The sequence below is a fragment of the Poecilia reticulata genome, linkage group LG1, assembly GCF_000633615.1.
Source record: "Poecilia reticulata strain Guanapo linkage group LG1, Guppy_female_1.0+MT, whole genome shotgun sequence".
NCBI classification, from domain to species: domain Eukaryota; kingdom Metazoa; phylum Chordata; class Actinopteri; order Cyprinodontiformes; family Poeciliidae; genus Poecilia; species Poecilia reticulata.
The window spans coordinates 31414707-31433191 of NC_024331.1; the positions used below are offsets into that span (position 1 = coordinate 31414707).

At 42.5% G+C, this 18485-nt stretch overlaps 1 protein-coding gene and 1 long non-coding RNA gene across 7 annotated transcripts in view; one reads left to right on the top strand and one right to left on the bottom strand.

Moving 5' to 3' along the window:
* bnc2 (basonuclin zinc finger protein 2) overlaps positions 1–18485 on the top strand; it is a 224415-nt gene that overhangs the window by 195844 nt on the left and 10086 nt on the right. For all 6 annotated transcript variants that reach the window (XM_008422785.2, XM_008422799.2, XM_008422814.2 and 3 more), the window contains one exon: positions 9594–11965. In XM_008422785.2, the coding sequence (XP_008421007.1) occupies positions 9594–11965 (2372 nt within the window). The remainder of the gene's footprint in view (positions 1–9593; positions 11966–18485) is intronic.
* Positions 1994–16680, bottom strand: LOC103472904 (uncharacterized). Its single transcript, XR_534944.2, has 3 exons — positions 16431–16680; positions 3323–3430; positions 1994–3240 (listed from the first exon to the last, which is right to left on the bottom strand). It is a non-coding gene; the product is annotated as an uncharacterized LOC103472904 (long non-coding RNA).

An 18485-nucleotide genomic window follows, 5' to 3' on the forward strand; every position in this document is an offset into this window, starting at 1 on the left:
TTGTTCTGCTGTTATCTGCAGCGCAAACGTTCGGTGTGTTGATTCACGCATCCTTACGTCGCATTGGCAGCGGGACAAAGTGACTCGTTATGAAGACGCTCCGCGTTCTGGCGCTGTGGGAAAACCGTCGGGATGAATTACAGTCCGCTGGTTTACAGAGTTTAAATGACTTTCATCTCATAATTGGCCAAATTTCTGGAATCAAGTTTCCAAGGATTCACTCCATAAAAAAACAAAAATCGTGGCCTGAATTTATGACAGATGCTTCTGCTCATAAAAGGATTTATACTGTGATGAACCAACGGACGGACGGACGGATTTAAAACTCGTTTCTCAGACGTTTCCTGTTTTGTTCCAGTCTGAAGCTTAAACTGGTTCTGAGTTGGAACCAGTTTGGCAGTGAAACATTGTAGGGAAAGGACTGGAGGAAAGGTAGCAGATAGCAGCGATAGCAGCACACACACTCTCTCTGACACTCTCACACACACACACGCACGCACGCACGCACACACACACACCCAGACTTGAGTTAATGGTCTTGCGTCTTCCTGGCAGCCTGTCAATAATGGCTCTGATCACATTAAATAAAGAGTCCATTAGCTTATTCTTTCTCTTCCTGCGCTGCTAATGCGGCGCGTTGCAGCTTACACACACCTCTGCTGCTGCGGCACCAACGCAGCACAGCTTTCCAAACGCTTCCCTCTGCTTCCTGGAGGTGGAAGTTTCGATACAGGAACGCCAGGAACCGAACTTTAATGTGGCTAAAGGAGCAAACTGTGAGCATATGCTGCTCTGTGCGGCTCTTCTGCCAACATGGTAATCAAGACAAAGGAGACGTGATGTAAGCGGGAGAGGGGAGCGATTCTCCGCTCCTCCGCCGCCTCACTGCTCTCCGTTGGCCCTGGAACAACTGCAGAGGCCCCTGCATCTGTCTCCTAGGCCCACGACGGGCCCGGCCGCCGCCGCCGCGGTTAACGGGAAGCATCAGACAGTCGCGTTCTCCGAGGCGTTCCCTCTGGCTCCATGCTGGATCTGCTGAGCTTTCACCTCGGTTACGGTGCTTCAGCGCTCAGAATCAAGGTTATAACAGATCTGGGTTTTTCATTTGTCTTATTCAATTGGTTTTTAAAGTGCGTTTGCTGCTTTATTCTAGTTATTAGACACGTCACTATTTGCACCAGAAACTGGAGCTAAGTCTTATGTTTTTACAGTGTTCTGCATCTGATGCTGCATGTTTCAATGCTTCACACTGAAAAATAACTAAATCTTATCAAGAATTTTGGTTTGCTTTTGTAGTGCAAATATCTCAGTTCACTTAAAATAAGGTAAAACCTACTCCTGATTATTCATCAGTATTCATGAAAAATGCTAGTTTAACTGTCAAAATGTTTCACTGTATAATATAAAAATGTCATAAGTGAAATAATCTGATGTGAAACTTTTTCATCAATATTAAGACGTTAATGACGTGAAACAAGCTGCTGCTGCTGAAAAGTTACCTGCAAGTTAGTTTTGTGTTATTTCGGCCTATCATGATAACAAATGTTGTTGGACGATAAATTGTCCCAGAAATGATAAATATTGTCATTTTGAGACCATTTTGAAATATTAATAGGTACATTTTCAAAGACAAAAAAAAACTTTAAAGGACTTTTAACTCTGGAACTGGAACATATTAAATATCCAAAAGAAAAAACAAAACAACAAAAATGCTGCAAGAATTCAACATCCAGTAGAACGTAGTTAGTTTGCACTACCTGCCTCTTTTGCCTGTTTTCCCTGTCAAAGCGGAACGATTAATTCATTTTATCTGTTGTTTGGTTATTTAAAATGTATTCCAGTTCCAGTGTTAAATGTTAACTAGAATTAAAAGTTTAGTAATCTTTGAGAATGTGTTCTTGGATTATTATGGCATCAAAACAAAAAAGATTATCGTTTATCGCGATAACTTCTGGGACAATTTATCGTCCGGCAAAATGTATCGTGACACACTTCAGTTCAAAAGGATAACAAAAAGATCCATTAACACGAAAACGTTATTAAATCTATGATTTCAGGATGTTTTAGTTAATTTTTTAAACTTGCCATGTAGTTCCAGTTAGTTTGTTTTCCCCCATTAGTTACAGTTTTTAAATATTTCAGCTAACGAAGGTGTTTCATCCATTTCAGCTGATTCCGTTGGTTTTAGTTTGCTGTAAACGCTGCCGGACCCGGGAGAGCGCGCTGCGCGCCGGGCCTGAAATGGCTTCCATGTGCTGCACCTTTCGCCGGGCGGGGGGCCAAACGACCGTCCCGTCCTCTTTCTGAAGGAGCCGGGGGACATCTTTTCGACATTAGGCGCCGATGACGGCGGCGGCGGTTTGAAGTCGGGAGAGTCGGATGAATCAGAGCAGAGGAGACGTAAAATGACAGCTTTGTTTTCAAAAACAGATAATAAAAGACAAGACAGTGGAAAAAGAGATGGAAACGGTTTAGGAAAGGCCACCTGGAACCCGGCGTGTGCCAGGTTCTGACTCACCCGTCTGTACGGCAGGCCGTTTTACCACAAAATCTGATTCAACAAGCTCTGCTTTATGACCAGACGTGTCACTGCAGATATCTACTATTACATTTAAGATTTCAAATATTAAGAATTAAATTATGATTTGTCGTGAAGTAATATTTTTTAATGTTTTGACTAGTCATCTCCAATTAAAGATATCTTAATTAGCATCAATATTAAGTGTAAATCTGAGTAGTCAAGAGTCTCTAAATCAGTTTGGTGTCTTGAACAAAGAAACTAGACCAAAATTGTTTGGTAAGATTTTGTGTTTTTGCAGTGTAGAATGCAATTAGTCAGACTGAACCGATTTTATGCTAAGCTGGCCTGCCGTACCGTCTTCTGCAGCATAATGACCCCTGACCCCCTCCCTTTCCATCTAGTGCAGAAACTGCACTATAAATCTCACTCCAGTCGATTAGCGTGCCCTTAGCAACAGCTAACACACCGTCATGAATTTTTAACCGAAGCCATGACTCAAATCGGGCAAAGAGCTGAAGCCGGGTGTCCTGTTGGCTGATCGCTGCGTCTGCTGCAGCACAATGAGCCCAGTGGCCTCCTCACATTCACTTATCCTGCAGCCGCCTGTCCTCTGTGATGCAGTCGGCCCTTTCCGACGGTTCCTGATTAGATAAGAGCCGCCTCCGAATGGCGTCCCATCAGCTGCCGCTTATTCCATCATCTCCGTTTCCACATCGCTTCTGTTTTCACGTGGAAACCAGAATTTTGAGTTTACAGAAGATATTATGTAACCTTTCAGTTCCTGAGGATCTCGTTTCCCACCAAAGCGTTGCTCGTTGAGGCCGAGAAGACCTTGAAGCTTATTTGCGGAGAGGCGTCGAGTCTGCCCGCTGAAACTCAGGCCACCGTTTCTCTGAATTCTCCACGTTTCTGGAGAAACAAATGATTCAACTCTGCGGAAGGTTTAAACAACCACTTTTATCTAGTTACATTTTCCAAGGAAACCGACTCCGACTGGCTTTAACTTGAACATCAACTACAATAAACTAAATAACTCACTTCAAAACATGGAATTAATTTAGATAAAGTCGTTTCTCAGAGTGTTTATTTTCGATGGCTTACAGCTAACAAACCTAAAACTCAGTTTCTGCTGTTATGTTATGAGCAAGCTTAGAGTTTGTTGATGCTAATTTGACTTTGACTAAGAAGTGGGCTGCTCACATAGTGCTTTATCTAGGGATACCACTGGGAAATTGAGTGGAAGGAAAAAATCCATTTATTGTAGCTGGTTTATATTTTGTACTTTCCATTTATTTTCATCTATAAATTTTGTCTAATTACATAATTTAAAATAAGTTGTGCACAAATATCTGATAACTAACATTGGTTCAGGGGCTTTGGACACATTCAAACAAATTAGAAAATAAAAATGAGTAAAAATATAGAGTCTAAAGAAAACTGGCTCAAAACTCTGCCCATTTCCACCAAGCTCAAATTTATCTCAAGTTGTTTTTGATGTATACGGTATTTTCATAACAACTGAAGCCAACAGAAAATACATACCGGCCCTTTAAGAGATGTTTGGAAAACCTGAGAACTGATGAGCAAGGCAAACTTTGACTTTTACATCAAATCTGGCTGATTGGGGGGGAAATAAAAAAACAAAACTCGAAGTGCAAGTTATGTTTGCTAAAAATCTGTCTGTCGTTGTGTAAAGCTTTAGATCAATGCAGATTAGGGTTAAAAAAAGTGCCAATGAGGATAAAATTAATTGGCCTACAGCAGCTTGAACAAACGTTTATTTTCGGCTCCACTGCAGAATAATCTCTCCTGACGAACGGAGCTTAAAAGAGAAATAACCCGAGATCACAACGTGTAAATTTCAGCCTTTATGATTCCTCCGAATGTCGTCCGCCCACTTCCTCGTGTAGCTGGAGATTTTCCTGTGCGCCATCACAGGGGAAGCAGCAGAGATGGTTGTTCACAGATGACCTCTGACCAGCCACTGGGGAGGCGAAGGGGGAGCCAGCTTGTGCCTTTGGAGCGGCTGGCCTCTGATGTGATGGCTCCAGGCAGTGGGCTTTGCGTGAACCGATCCCCGATGGGGCCCCCCCCCTCGTCACTAGATCCTCTGCATTATTCATCGCGGTCCGCAGCGGAGCGGCGGAGGCAGGCGGAGAACGGAATAAAAAGCGTCAAGGTTCAGGACCTTCTCAGATCACAAGGAACTTCTGCTTAACCTCCCTTGAAGTGATAAACACAGGAATAGAGTATGTTTTCTTTTTTTTTAAGCAACTGGATCTGAGAGTAGGACTGGAGATCAATGGGGATTCCCTGGAGGCTTAGAGGAGATCACATTCACCGCGAGGTGATTGGTGGATCAATGCGGTTCCCATGGTTCACTTTGCCATTGTGAGAACGGATCCTCTTCATTCCAACCAGTTCAGAGATCTCCCAGTTTACTTTCTAGCTCTCAAGGAAACATGCAACAAATTGCATAATCTGCTAATTGCATAATTGGTTGACATGTTGTATAACCGGGAGCGCTAACCCAGCCCCTGGGTTAGCGGGCTACGTTAAGACATTTTTGCACAACATCCAGCATTGGCGACGCAGCAGCGAGAAGACGGATAAACGCGCTTGTGAGCCAGATTAATTCAGGGAGGCAGGCGGACGAAATAAACCAACATCTGAGGCTGTGGAGCAGATAAAGTGGGGGTACCCCGCCGTCTCTCTGCTGTAATTATTGGCTAATAGTCATTAACCTGGCAAACAAAAGGTTTAGCTGCATTGTTTAAAGGACTCTGGGATGCATAATGACAGACTAATATGTCATAGCACTAGGGGGGAGGGGGAGGGGTGGATTAATGAGATTTTACTGAAGGGAGCGTACAAGAAGAGGTGGGGCACGGCTGGAAAATAGAGAGGGAAGAGGGCCACATTAAGCTAATTGGAAGATGAGTGCCTACTTGTAAAAGTGCTTCTAATGGCGTATTTGTTTCTCTCGCTGCAGCGCAGAGCTAATGCAGGGGAGTGCAGCTGCAAGACTTATAGTAGTAAAGATTGTGAGCGTTTGTCTGCGAATGTGTGTCAACGCGCTTTACATCAGGGGTGTCCAAACTTTTTGTCAAAAAGACTCCAAAGGAAAAAAAAAACAAACATTTTCCTGTTCCTCCTCCACAATAAACTGAGTATCATTGAATAAATAAATCAGTCAGGTCTTTGTTTGGGAAAAATGTGTAAATTATTATAGATTTAAATCCTAAACTGAGTTTCCCTCATTAAAATAAAGTTTGCAAATTTTCTAGGTATTGATTGGAAAAAAATGGAACAAAATTTATCAGTTCTGAGCAATAAAATCAGGATTTGGTTCTTTGAAAACACTTGCTGTATTAAGCCAAGTTTAATGAGTTGATTGAAAGCAGATTTTTTGAGTAAAAGTCACTGGATCCTTGCAGAAATAACGAAGTTTGATCATTTAAAGATAAATGGTTAGAAATGTTTTCTATTGTAAGGAGATTAAATCATTTATCCCCATTTAACTAAACAAACTCTCCATCTACATCAAACATGAAATTTAGATTATTCTGGAACTGAAATCAGGGGCCACACTCAGTCATCCCAGGGGCCTCAAACGGCCCCTGAACCTCCCTTTGGGCATCACTGACATTAGCGCTCATATCTTCATCGTCAGAAGCTCCTGCAGGACGGACAGCTGGTGTCTTCCTGCAAATAATTCTTTTATTCCTGAACTTCTGCTGACTTTTGGAGCGTTCATGATTAATGCAGCGGCTCCGTCTGGACAGTGGTTCTCCGCTTTCCGATTCACTCCAACGCCTCTGGACTCTTTGAAGACAAAATAAAACGTCTTTTTCCTGCAAGTTGGAAATAAATACTTGGAAATGTTCGTCTTAATCTGAACTAATCAGCAACTCTTAACACCTTTTGCAAAAGTATTTATAACCCCTCAAGTTTTTAATTTCAGTCGCCTTCCACTCCACTGAAAAGTCTCATCCAGTCCACCAGACTGGATGGAGAGCATCTTGAAACTTATTCTAGGTCGGGCTTTGACTAGGCCATCCTAACACATCAATCTTGTGTCAAACATTGATCATGCAGCCACAGTCATACCAGCTGCACTTTATTTCATTTTGAGGCGTCAGAGTAAAGGCTGAGTTTTAAAACGTTGGTAAACGTCGTGGCGTCGCGCCTTCCAGGCGTCCATTTTTAGAGTGAAAGTTGTGCAGCGTTAACTGTAAAGCTAATGCATTTTGACATAAGTTTTTCCTTCCACTTAGCTGCTGTGAGCTCCCTTATATACGTGTCGTCACATAAAATCCATGTAAAAGCAAAAAGTTTGCGGTTGTGTCGTGTGAAGAAGTTTAATGGGTGTGAATACTTTCCCAAAACGACGTCACTTAACACTCGTGATGCTGTTTTCATTTTTAAGGTGAAAATTTCCTCAATTTCACCTTAAAAATCCAGAAAAATGTAAATAACCAGGCGACCTCTGCATGTTTGAAAAGTGTAAAAAAAAAAAAAAAAGAGCCAGTTTTTGTTTCCCTAAAGTGTGAAACCCAGACTGCTGCTCTACTTAGAATCCAGATTTCTTAAGAACATTTTCAGATGGTGGAACTATTCACAGATTCACTTTCTAATTTACTTTCATTATTTTGTTTCAATTAAATCAAATGGAAGTGCTAATGCCCGCATGGCCATGCAGTACGAAATAATAGTGTCCAGGCTAGAATTTAAAGTCGTACCTCCAGGCTAAAACTCCAGAGCGCACACAGAATGAAAGTGTAAAATGTTTTTTAATGTATATTTAACAACAAATACCCCAGTGACTATTGATGTTTCGTCTCAGAAGAATCTATTTCTCTGGTATATCTAAGGGCATGATATGAAACCACTCACACTTTTATTTCTTTTTCTCAGTTTTCTTCCTCTGTGTGTCTCCCGTAGTATTTCTCCCTCTCTTTTTTTTCCCCCGCTGTCTCTCTTTAAACATTTATCTTCTGTTTTCTCCTTACAGGCCCTTTGTGCTTTTGTGATGTTGGTTTTTACAGCTTTCTGCGCACCACAGTCGCCATTTATCTTTTATAGATGCCAGCAGCAAGGAGCGCGTAAGAAATGCTACCATTTCAGCATGACTAATTGTCATCGCTTGGCGCTGCTCCCCTGATGTCACCCGCTGCTGCTCCCCTGAGGGCCTGCAGTGTGTGAGCCGCTCTGTTTACACTGTACATTTCCATTTTGCTCACATAAATACTCCAACTCTGAATATTATCATCAGCTGCAGCGTGTTGCTCGGTTTGTGAACTCATTCGCCAGCAGCAATCTGAAACAGGTGAAGATATGGGGCCCCAGAAGAGGAAAAACTATCAGAATAGTTTTTGCCTAAACTAAGCCTCATCATCATCTGTTTATGCTTGATGGTGAGCCCGTCTGCAGGGGCGCTTACCTTTCTTTTTAAATCTGCTTATTGCGAAAAATTCAAGCTAAGTCAGCGGATCATTACTCAAGTCTCCACAGCAGATATTTTAATATTGAGCATCAGTTAATCAAAACTTTATTTTTACTGTAGTTAAACGAGACGCATTGTTATAAAAATGCTCAAATTTCATTTAGAATAAAATGTATTTAGAGAGTTTTACTAGAGGTGCACTGATTTATTGGCCAACCGATTGACTGGCGGTGATTTCCTTAAGATCGGTGATCGGCCGATACTTACATGTGAAGCAGATCTAATCCCCTGAGATTATCAGCAAAGATCTAAAAATCAGCCGCTGTCCTCTTCTGCTCTGCAGTTTGACTGACGGACCGGCCCACCGGGTCGGGTCTGCACGTTTGCAGTTAATAGTCGCCCCATTGTTACCAACTCAGCAACTTTCTTCCTATATTTATCAACATGTCAGACAAAAGAAATCAAAATCAGCAGGTCAGGCTTCTTTACAGATCAGTAATCGGCGATTGGACCAACAACTGCAATCGATGGTTCCCTAATTTTACCCAAATGTCTTTATGGCACTGCTCCTATTTAATTTGGTTTGCCGTCTCTTAAATGATGACAGGTTAGGGCTCCTGATCAAACCCAATATTCTCATATTTATTCACATTTCCTTACAGAAGTTAATGAGCAGATTGGAGAAAACGGCATTAAAGCATCAGGTGTCGAGGAAAGCATGTTCTACTGTTTTAGAAATGTAAAAAATTGGGTATAAAACACCCAAAACTGGAAATACAACAAATGGTAAAGTGTCAAAATGACCAGCAGGCGCTCAAAGATTAACTAAATGTGACTATAAATCTGCAAAAATAAATTTCCTATATTGTCATCACTATTAAACAACCGTTAAGACCAGCTGAAATGTTTGCAGATATATCTACAAAGTGTTATTTTTTACCATCAAAGCCATTATATTCTCAAATTATGAAAGTAATTAAATCTGAAGTCGTCATGAAGTTAAAACCTTCCCTCAGCAGGTCCGACCTAACAAACATTTCCTGGTTTATGGTATCATTTCTGCTTTTGTTGTCTGGATTCAGGTGTTTCTCAGATAAACGACACGTTGGGCTGCATTTACCACTAAATACATCCTGTATTAACATGTACTGCGTTTTTTCTTCATGTGTTGGTTTTGGTTTTTCCTCTTTCTGCAGGAGTAGAGACAGAGTTTTAGGCTGTTCAGTTGTGTTCCCTCCTTTCTTCTCTCTTTTTCCTACCTTCCTTCCTTTTTTCCATCTAGTCCATTATATTTGGAAAAAAAGTCCAATGTAACTCAGTTTTGTCCTCTTTGTGCCGTTTCTCCTGAATTCCTGATATATTTAAAATCGGATTAAAAATGGTGGACCATTAGATTCACTTTGCCGATCTGCAGGACTGATCAGCACAAGAATAAGAGAGATTGTTGAGGGGTAGACCTTTGATGAGGCGTATCAGGTGTCGCTCCAGGGGACCTCTGGGTATCATGAATGGAAAAACCCACCTTACCCCTTGCTCTGTATCTTCCTTTGACCAGACTAATTATTCGCAATCAATAACAGTCTGTATCTTCTCTCTTGTCTCTCTCGTCTCTTCTGGGACATTCAGGATGCTGCAGGCAAGGTTTTGGACCGCTGGACCATCATGTCCCGTGAAGAAGAGATCATCACCCTGCAGCAGTTTCTGCGCTTTGGTGAGACCAAGTCCATCGTGGAGCTGATGGCTATTCAGGAGAAAGAAGGTCAGGCGGTCACAGTTCCCTCGTCAAAGACAGACTCTGGGATTAGGACGTTCATCGAAAGTAATAACAGAACCCGCAGCCCGGGGCTCTTGACACATCTGGAGAACAGTAGCCCCTCCAGCATTCATCACTTTGAGAATATCCCCAACAGCTTAGCCTTCCTCTTACCGTTCCAGTATATCAACCCAGTCTCTGCCCCCATGCTCGGCTTGCCCCCTAATGGCCTCCCAATGGAGCAGTCTGCCCTTCGGCTTCGGGAGCCCAGCCTCCCAAACCAAGGAGAGCAGGTGGAGACCAGCGAGTCAGAGGTGTCCCTATCGCCCTTCCGCACAGGTCAGAGTCCGAGTCGCGGAGTACTGGGACCCATCAACAGCACTGAACCCAAGACGGAACCCAACAACTGTGCATCTCCCATCTCCCCGACCCCGTCCACCCAGCAAGCTCAGCAGCAGTCGTCCCTTCAGCAGCAGCAGCAACCGCAGCAGGGCCAACAGCAGACCCAAAGAGAGTCTCAGCAACACAACAGTCTGGGCGACCATCAGGTGCATCACCACTTCATCAAGGATGAGCCTTCGAAGTCCATCAGCCATCCTTCGTTCTCCTCCAAGATGCATCGTATACGCCGCATGGGAGCCACCTCACGCAAGGGTCGCGTGTGCTGCAACGCGTGTGGAAAGACCTTTTATGACAAAGGCACACTTAAGATACACTATAATGCCGTACACTTGAAGATTAAACACCGTTGCACCATTGAGGGATGCAACATGGTCTTCAGCTCCCTGCGCAGCCGCAACCGCCACAGTGCCAATCCCAACCCACGGTTGCACATGCCCATGCTGCGCAACAACCGCGACAAGGACCTTATCCGTGCCAATTCCACCACAGGTACGCCTGTCATCTCGAGCAGCAAGAACGGCAGCTTCACGCTCACCAGCCCCGGACGGCCACCGCTGGGTTTTACGACTCCCCCAGTAGACCCGATGCTTCAGTCCCCGCTGCAGAGTCCCCTGGTGTTCCCTTCACTGAAATCAGTGCAGCCAGTCCAACCAGTGCCCCCGTTCTACCGAACACTCGTGTCTCCAGCAGACCTCGTCAGCCCTCCAGTGTCACTGCCAACCAGCCCCATCATCCCCACCACTACCAACAGCACCACCCTGATGGACCAGCAGCAGCAGATCCTGGCTGCTGTTGTCTCGCACAACAATGTTCACGTGTCAGAGGCAAGTCCAATGTCCCACCGGCTGTGCACTGGTGGCAGTCAGGACCTCACCACAAGCTGTGACCCCACACCCAAAAAGAAACCTCGTAAATCGAGCATGCCAGTTAAGATTGAGAAGGAAGTGATTGACGTGGCAGATGACTTTGAGGACAAAGATGAGGATGACGACGACACAATCCATCATAATCACCAGGCAAGTCTTCTTCACAACAATATTAAAATCAACGGCAACTGCAACAGCAACAACAATGGCGCAAGTGGCACTGGCCACCACAGCGGCGGCAGTGGCCAGCAGTCGCCCTCCCAGGATGAGATGAGTCCTGGCCTGGCCCTGAGGGGGATGATGAGGCAAAGTGAGGACGAATGTAGGGAAGGGACTGGCAGCGACAGCAGAGGCGGCACTTCAGAGCTACGTTGTATGGACAGCTTTACCTCAGAAGATCAGGACCACGAGAGAGACTTTGAAAACGAGTCTGAAACCTCAGACTCCAAGATGTTCTACCGCGATGACCTGATGGACGGAGAGGAACATCAAAAGCACGGCAGGGGAGGAAGAGGGCTGGACAAGGAGCATGAAAACGAAGCCCACGACGACGAACACTTGAGAAAAGACATCGAGGGAAACGGTCATTCCTCACCGTCTCCTCATGGGCCTCCGATCAAGATCAAAGAAGAGCTCAACGATCCGACTTACGACATGTTTTGCATGAGTCAGTACGGCCTCTACAACGGCGGCATGGCGGCAGCAGCGGCCGCCGCCGCTAGCATGGCTGCTCTGCACGAGAGCTTCATTTCCTCCATGGGGTACGGCGCGAGTCCACCCAAATTCCCCACGTCTCAGTCGCCCGAAGGAGACCCGTGCTCCAGCCCTGACCCCAAGATCTGCTACGTCTGTAAGAAGAGCTTCAAGAGCTCCTATAGCATGAAACTGCACTACAAGAACGTGCACCTGAAAGAGATGCATGTGTGCACGGTGGCTGGCTGCAACGCTGCTTTCCCCTCCCGACGGAGCAGAGACAGGTGAGTGCAGCAGGACTCCAAATGACCCCTAACTTTACTGTGTCTAATGTATTTGATTTAGGCTCGGTTCAGAATGTGTTTTAGGTTTTCAGGTTCTACATTTTTCATCATGCTCCCTAATATTTTGCTTCCAAGCAGTCCAACTTTTCTTTTTGTGTCTTTTAAAGTTGTCTAGACCAACAGTTCTTCAGGCTTTCTAGAGGCATTTCAAGGTGTTTTATTTGCACACTGAATTTCCCCTTACTTTCACTGAAGTCTTTGTATCGTAATGCGTTAAGGATTGGATTTGCTGTTTAAGCCTCAACTCTGACCAATAAATCACTGAACTTAAAAAAAATAAAATCTCCCAAACCTTAGGGATAGACAGCCAGGTGTTGTGTCTACACTTAACCTGAAACTTACAGAAGCAAAGAAGCATGTTTTAAATTTCGTCTCAGGGCAGGCTGCAGCAAAGACACATTTTGTTTTTTACGTGTTCAGCTCTGAAACGTGCCAAAGGTAACAAGTTTGAGGCATGAAATAATATTTTTGCATCAACAAGATGATTTCCAGTGAGCCATTTGCCAAATGTTTTGGCATAACTGGGCTGCACGCGTACGCCGTGTCCTCATTAAATCGAGAAAATCCGAACAAGCAGGGAGGAAAAAGCCATGCAGACACAAAACTTGTTTTTTTTTTTCTCTTTACATTTGAACTTTTATGATTTACACAGTGCTGTCTGCACTTATTGGCGCCCGTTGTTGCCACTCTGGGGAGATTCATATCTCCCTAAATCTTCCTCACTGAGCACGGCGGCAAAATGAACTTCTCTCCTTTGTCCGAGTTAGTTGAACTCATCAGACTGGAGATGTGAGTAAGTTTAGATAAGTAGACATTTTACTGCACTGCTGCTGAATCCTCAGCAAGAAAAGTAGCTACTGGCTCCCCTAAAAGTTGCAAGATGATGTCATCGCCTAATTTGCATATTTGCGATCCAGACAGTAGATGAAAAGAATATCTACATTGGCAAGAGAAAAGGTGATTAAAACTATTCAAATGTGCTTAAATGGTCTTTATGAAATAATTTAGAAAAACAAAGGACACTTTTGACAGTTTCTTCTCAGAATTGGTGTTAAATGAACTTTCAGATTTACTTAAGTGATGGAGTAATTTTAACAGTTGAAATGGTTAAACTGCTCGACATCTTGTTGAAGGAACTGAAAGAGTTAAATTAATCACCAAATCAGAAGAACAAAATAAAAAGATAAAAAAACAAGCTTTTTTTAATTGTTTTTTAACAGTATTTTCACACAATTAGTTCCTGATTTATACAGATCAACAAATCTGCAACACAGGGAATTTATGTTCTCTTGTTTTTCCCATCTTCAAGAGATCCCAGGATATTTTATAAAAAAAATAAATGCTCCCTTTTCAGTCTTTCTGGGAAATTGATAATAGTTGCACCACTGATTTTCTTATATTTTTATGTTTTTACCTTCTGGATAAATGTTTTTCAGATTATAGTAAGGCGATATAAAAAAATATCCTGATCTTTACCAGGAATGAAAAGCACCGTATGTTGTTGTTAAATGACTTAAAACAAAAAAATGTCAAGAATAACAGAAATCTATAATCTCAGAGTCAAATTAAAACTTTGAAAACTCTGGAGAACTATTGATTAGGATTACTTTAAAATATCACACAGCAGAAGGAACAAAGTGGCAGTAAGTCAGTTTAACTCTCAGCTGCTTTCAAACTTTTTCTAACACTTAACATCTGTTAGTTAATAAGAAATTAAAAAGGTACTTGGGGACATCTGGCTGGTGTCAAGTTAAAGTTTACAGACCAGAGAAACACACACACACATATAAAAATACACCCCAGGCTTCCAGCTGCAGCGTGTTGTTTACCTGCCCTCGCCGCCTCACCTTTGCGCGGTGAAATCAGGCCGCATACATTAACGATGGCGGCGGTTCGTCGAGCCGCTGCATTCATTAGCGCGTCAGGCGGTGAAGCGCCGCGCTCACCTGGGCTTGTTAGCACGTATCCGTCCCGATCCGCCGACACCCGGCTGATGGCAGCTGCACGTCACAACACGCGCTCCTCAGGATGTCCAAAGGGTGGCGCCGGGCGCCGTTTGAGCCCTCTGGATCATTTTGTTGGGCCTCACAAGCACAGGGAAGGATTTCTACAGCTACAATCTAATTAAACCTTTTTTGTTTTCAGATGCGAGACTAAAGTATTTTCCTTTATCAACAACGTTTGTGCCAAACATAAAAATGAGAACAATGGACCCAAAACATGTTGGGGAATATTGAGCTGGCGTTTTAAACTGAATTATTTCTGTCAGCAATAATTCAGATTCACTTTGCTTTATTAAAATATTGTCTATTTAGGAAATTACTCAAGAGATAAAAACAAACAAATGTCCTAAGAAATACATTTTACACAATATTGTGGGAATTTAGTTTTCTCAGCTCGACTGTTTCGACTCTTCACTGCAAAAACACAAAATCTTAACAAGTATTTTTGGTGCAAATATCTCAGTTCACTTGAAATAAGATGAAACTAACTTACAAGTAACTTTATCAGCAACACATCGGAGATTATTTTAAGTCAATAATTCCTTAATATTGATGAAAACACTAATAGTTTACTGGTAGACTATTTCACTTTTAACAAGGGAAATATGTCCTGCGATAAGTGAAATAATCTGGATCTTTTTTATCACTATTAATGAACTACTGGCTTGAAACAAGCTCTTATTTCTTGCTGACAAACTGCTTGTAAGCTAGTTTTGTCTTATTTCAAGTGAACTGAGATATTTGCACCAAAAATACTGTTTGGGCACCCCTGACACTCTGCTTTAACTTTTCTCCTCTGCAAGAAAATCTGAAAACATGAAAAGTTTTCCCGTCATTTTCTCCTTCGTCCATCTTTTTTCCAGCTGAATTTTTGTTGTTTCTGAACGCTAACCGAGGCGCCGCCGCCGCTCCGTGGCGCGTCGCGAATGCCTCGGATACGACCAGCCTGCACAAACACGTCCACCACTCTCAAGTTAAAACACTTGGTTTTTTTTGTTTCTTTTAATTCTTGAATTGTGACATACTTTGCCTGCAACATCGCCATTAAAAGACTGGATGAAATCTATCGTGAAAATCTGCATTTTTCATCTGAAAAATGACAAAATGCCGACGTCTCGACAGTGTGACTGCGCGCGGATCTCAGTTTATTTATTAAACACACATTTGTTAGAGCAACAGGAGTTTGAGCTTCAAACAGGAACCAAAACAAGGAAAATCGGAGCAAACAGCCAGGCGAGTCGATACTCATCAGATCTGTCCCCGGATAATCCTTTAATGACATAATGTGTATCTGAGAGCAGTGGAAGCAATAAAACGGGAATATCATTTAGCCGTTTTCATCAGAGCACCGTCTCTGATAAGATTAAGGAACTACGGATTTATTCAGCACAAACTGCTGCTTCAACGTTGATTGCTTGGAAATGTAATAAGTTCTACTAATTCCTTTTTCTTCTAATCAGATGTTTGTGTATCAGGGGCAATTAATAAGCTGGATAAAACACTTTATTTCACTCAAATAGTGTTTGAGAAAGAGATAAAATCCATTTTTTCGATAAGTTGATGTTTGCGTTTTGGTGTTTCAATAAATCAATTAATATTATCTCAATAATTTCCATTTGCATGATTTTTATCTTTCCTCTCTTTCTACAAAAAAACTAACAAAAGTCTTCATTCAGTCTGGTGCTTTGCTTACAGAGACTTCATTAATTTTATTTTTTTGTTTTATTTTTGATATTTAAAGTCCAGCTGCAGTGTTAAATGTTCGTCAGAATTTAAAGTTTATTGACAGAGAATGTTTTCTTGCATTATTACTTGAAAATATCCTCAAAACAGCGACATTGTTGCTTATCGCGACAAAGTCTGGGGAAATTTATCGTCCAACAAAATTTGTTTTCCTGACAGGACTAATGATTACAGTTAAAAAAGATAAAATAAAAACATGTATAATTAAAGCTGTCTAAAATGTAATACTTGTAAAGAAAACTGGGATCCCATAGTTAAGGGGCCGGAGCAGAAAAAGGGGGAGGAGCTTCTGTAACTTTCAGTTACTGGTTGCTATGGTAACCGCCAACTGCCAGGGGCCGAGTAACACACACGGTGAAAACGGTGTCAAAACAACAGTACTATCGTTGAATTTGTGTTCGTGACGGGTCGACTCATGTGTTTGATACACAGAAAGCAACGAAACAGTAGATGACGCCGTCTTTGGACCCGCTTTCCGCTCAGTCTGCACTGTTGATGAACAAACAGCAGATTTCACACTGTAAAACATCTGCGCTCGCTGCAATGCGCTCATTTAACGCGCTCTGGACGCCAGGGGTTTTTAAATGCGAGGCAGAACGAATGAAGGTTTATTTTAGGGGGGCTTGGAGAACCCAGATCTGTTTTTACCCTTCCTTCACCTCCAAAGGCCCGGACATGTCTCCGTGTCGCCGCGGCGAGCAGGTGTCCTCCGTCTTCCACGTTCCCGCGGCGCAGCCGAGCGCAGCCCGCCGTCCCTGCATGCGCCGCTGCAAATGGAGAGAGTGAAGGTTAATTATGTTGGAAAAGTCTCTCCCGTCTTTTCCCCTCGGTCCCCCTCACGGCATGCGGCCTCCGAGTTCGGGTCTTCCAAACAAAAGGGCAGAGAGAGAATAGATAGCTGAAAATATCTGGTGAGTAAAAAGACAAATATCTGGTGAGTAAAAAGACAAATATCTGGTGAGTAAAAAGACAAATATCTGGTGAGTAAAAAGACATCACTGCTGATTAATTTGAAAGAGAATGCAGAATAAAATCCTCACTCTTAGATGAAAAACGTATAGAAAACCCACAGCTTGTTTTATGCATTTTTAATGGACGATTTAATTTGAAGTCTATGCAGTTTGGAAAGTTTGAACTTTGCAAACAGTAGATGTAACAGCAGCAAAGGTTATTATGGCCAAATAAACTAAAGGTTAAAGTTTATTTCAGAACAAAACAATCAGCAGGAGAGACAGCAAACAAAATAAATTATTTAATATTCAAGACATCTCTGCCCTTTATTCATCAGCTTCATGCATGGATGTAAACATTTACTGAAACTAAACATTATATTATTCATAACTAGCACAAACACTGTAAAAACTCATTTAAACTAACTCATTTGACACAATTAAAATAATGAAAAAACCAAAACTATTACAACTCTGCAGAGCAACATTATTACAATTAACCGAAACAAATAATAATAATAATAATAATGCATTTATAAAGGTAACCAAAACATACTGAAATTATAGATATAATATCCTTTGTTTCCGTGTTTGAATCTATTTTTTTAGTTTTTTGAGTTGATGAGAAATTTATATTTTCTTTTTCTTCCCCACATAAGCAGATTACTGTCGGTAAAGTACTTTGCTCCGTACTGCCCCTGGTGGCAAAATGGCGTCAGCACCAGCGTCTTCTGCCAAGTCAAACGATATCGCGATAAGTGATAATATTGTTGTCTTGGGACCATTTCAAGTAATATAAGGAACTAGAACATTTTCTCAAAGATCATTAAACTTTAAATTCTAATAAACATTTCAAACTGGATTTTAAATATCCAAAATAAACAAACAAAACCAATGAAATGAATTATGATGTCTCTTTGAGACCAAAGAACCAGACTGAAGACTTTAGTTTTCTCATTTTTGGTCGAAAGAGAGAAAATAGAGAAACGGTACATCATGGGAATTATTATTTTAATTTATGATAAGATTAATTGATTTATTGTGTCAGGCCAAAACATAATCACAATACCAAACTTTGACCTTTCAGAAGTCTGAAAAAACTGAAGCTACTCCCATAAAAACTAGCAAAAACACTGTAAAAACTAATTAAAACCAACAAAATAGAGGTAAAGTGTGCTGAGAAACCCGGAGCTATTATGACGGTGCGGCGGAGTGATGAATGTGGGTAAAATCCACGTCCTCCCACTCACCTAAGAGCTCATAACAACGCCCCGAACGACAGCGAAGACAAAGGACCGGCAGCGTCAGTTCGACACCTCGCCGCTCTCCATCTCATTTACACATTACGAGCCATTTAGACAACATTTAGGAGCGAATCCGCGCACGTTCGCTCCGACACGGAGACCAGGGGCAAGGGCCATCAGACGAGCCTAAAGATGATTAACGGTGGCTGGGACAGGAAGGCTGCCTCCTCTGCACGGCTCCCTGCGGAGGCCTCCCCCGTCTGCGGGGCGAAGATGAGACCGTCGAATTGGTTTGCCAGCCGCATTACCGGCCAGCAGGGAGGCGCCGGGGAGGCAGGGAGGAAGATGAAGCGTACTGAAGAGGAGTGATGGAGGAACGGAGGGGAGCGGCGGATCTAAATCTGATAAATGAAGAGAAGAGGGCATAATGTGGACGCAGTTCACTTCTGCTGACAACACAAGTTAAATCGAGTTCATTAAAATGACCACAAGCTGCTTTTTTTTTTTTTTGTTGTTTTGT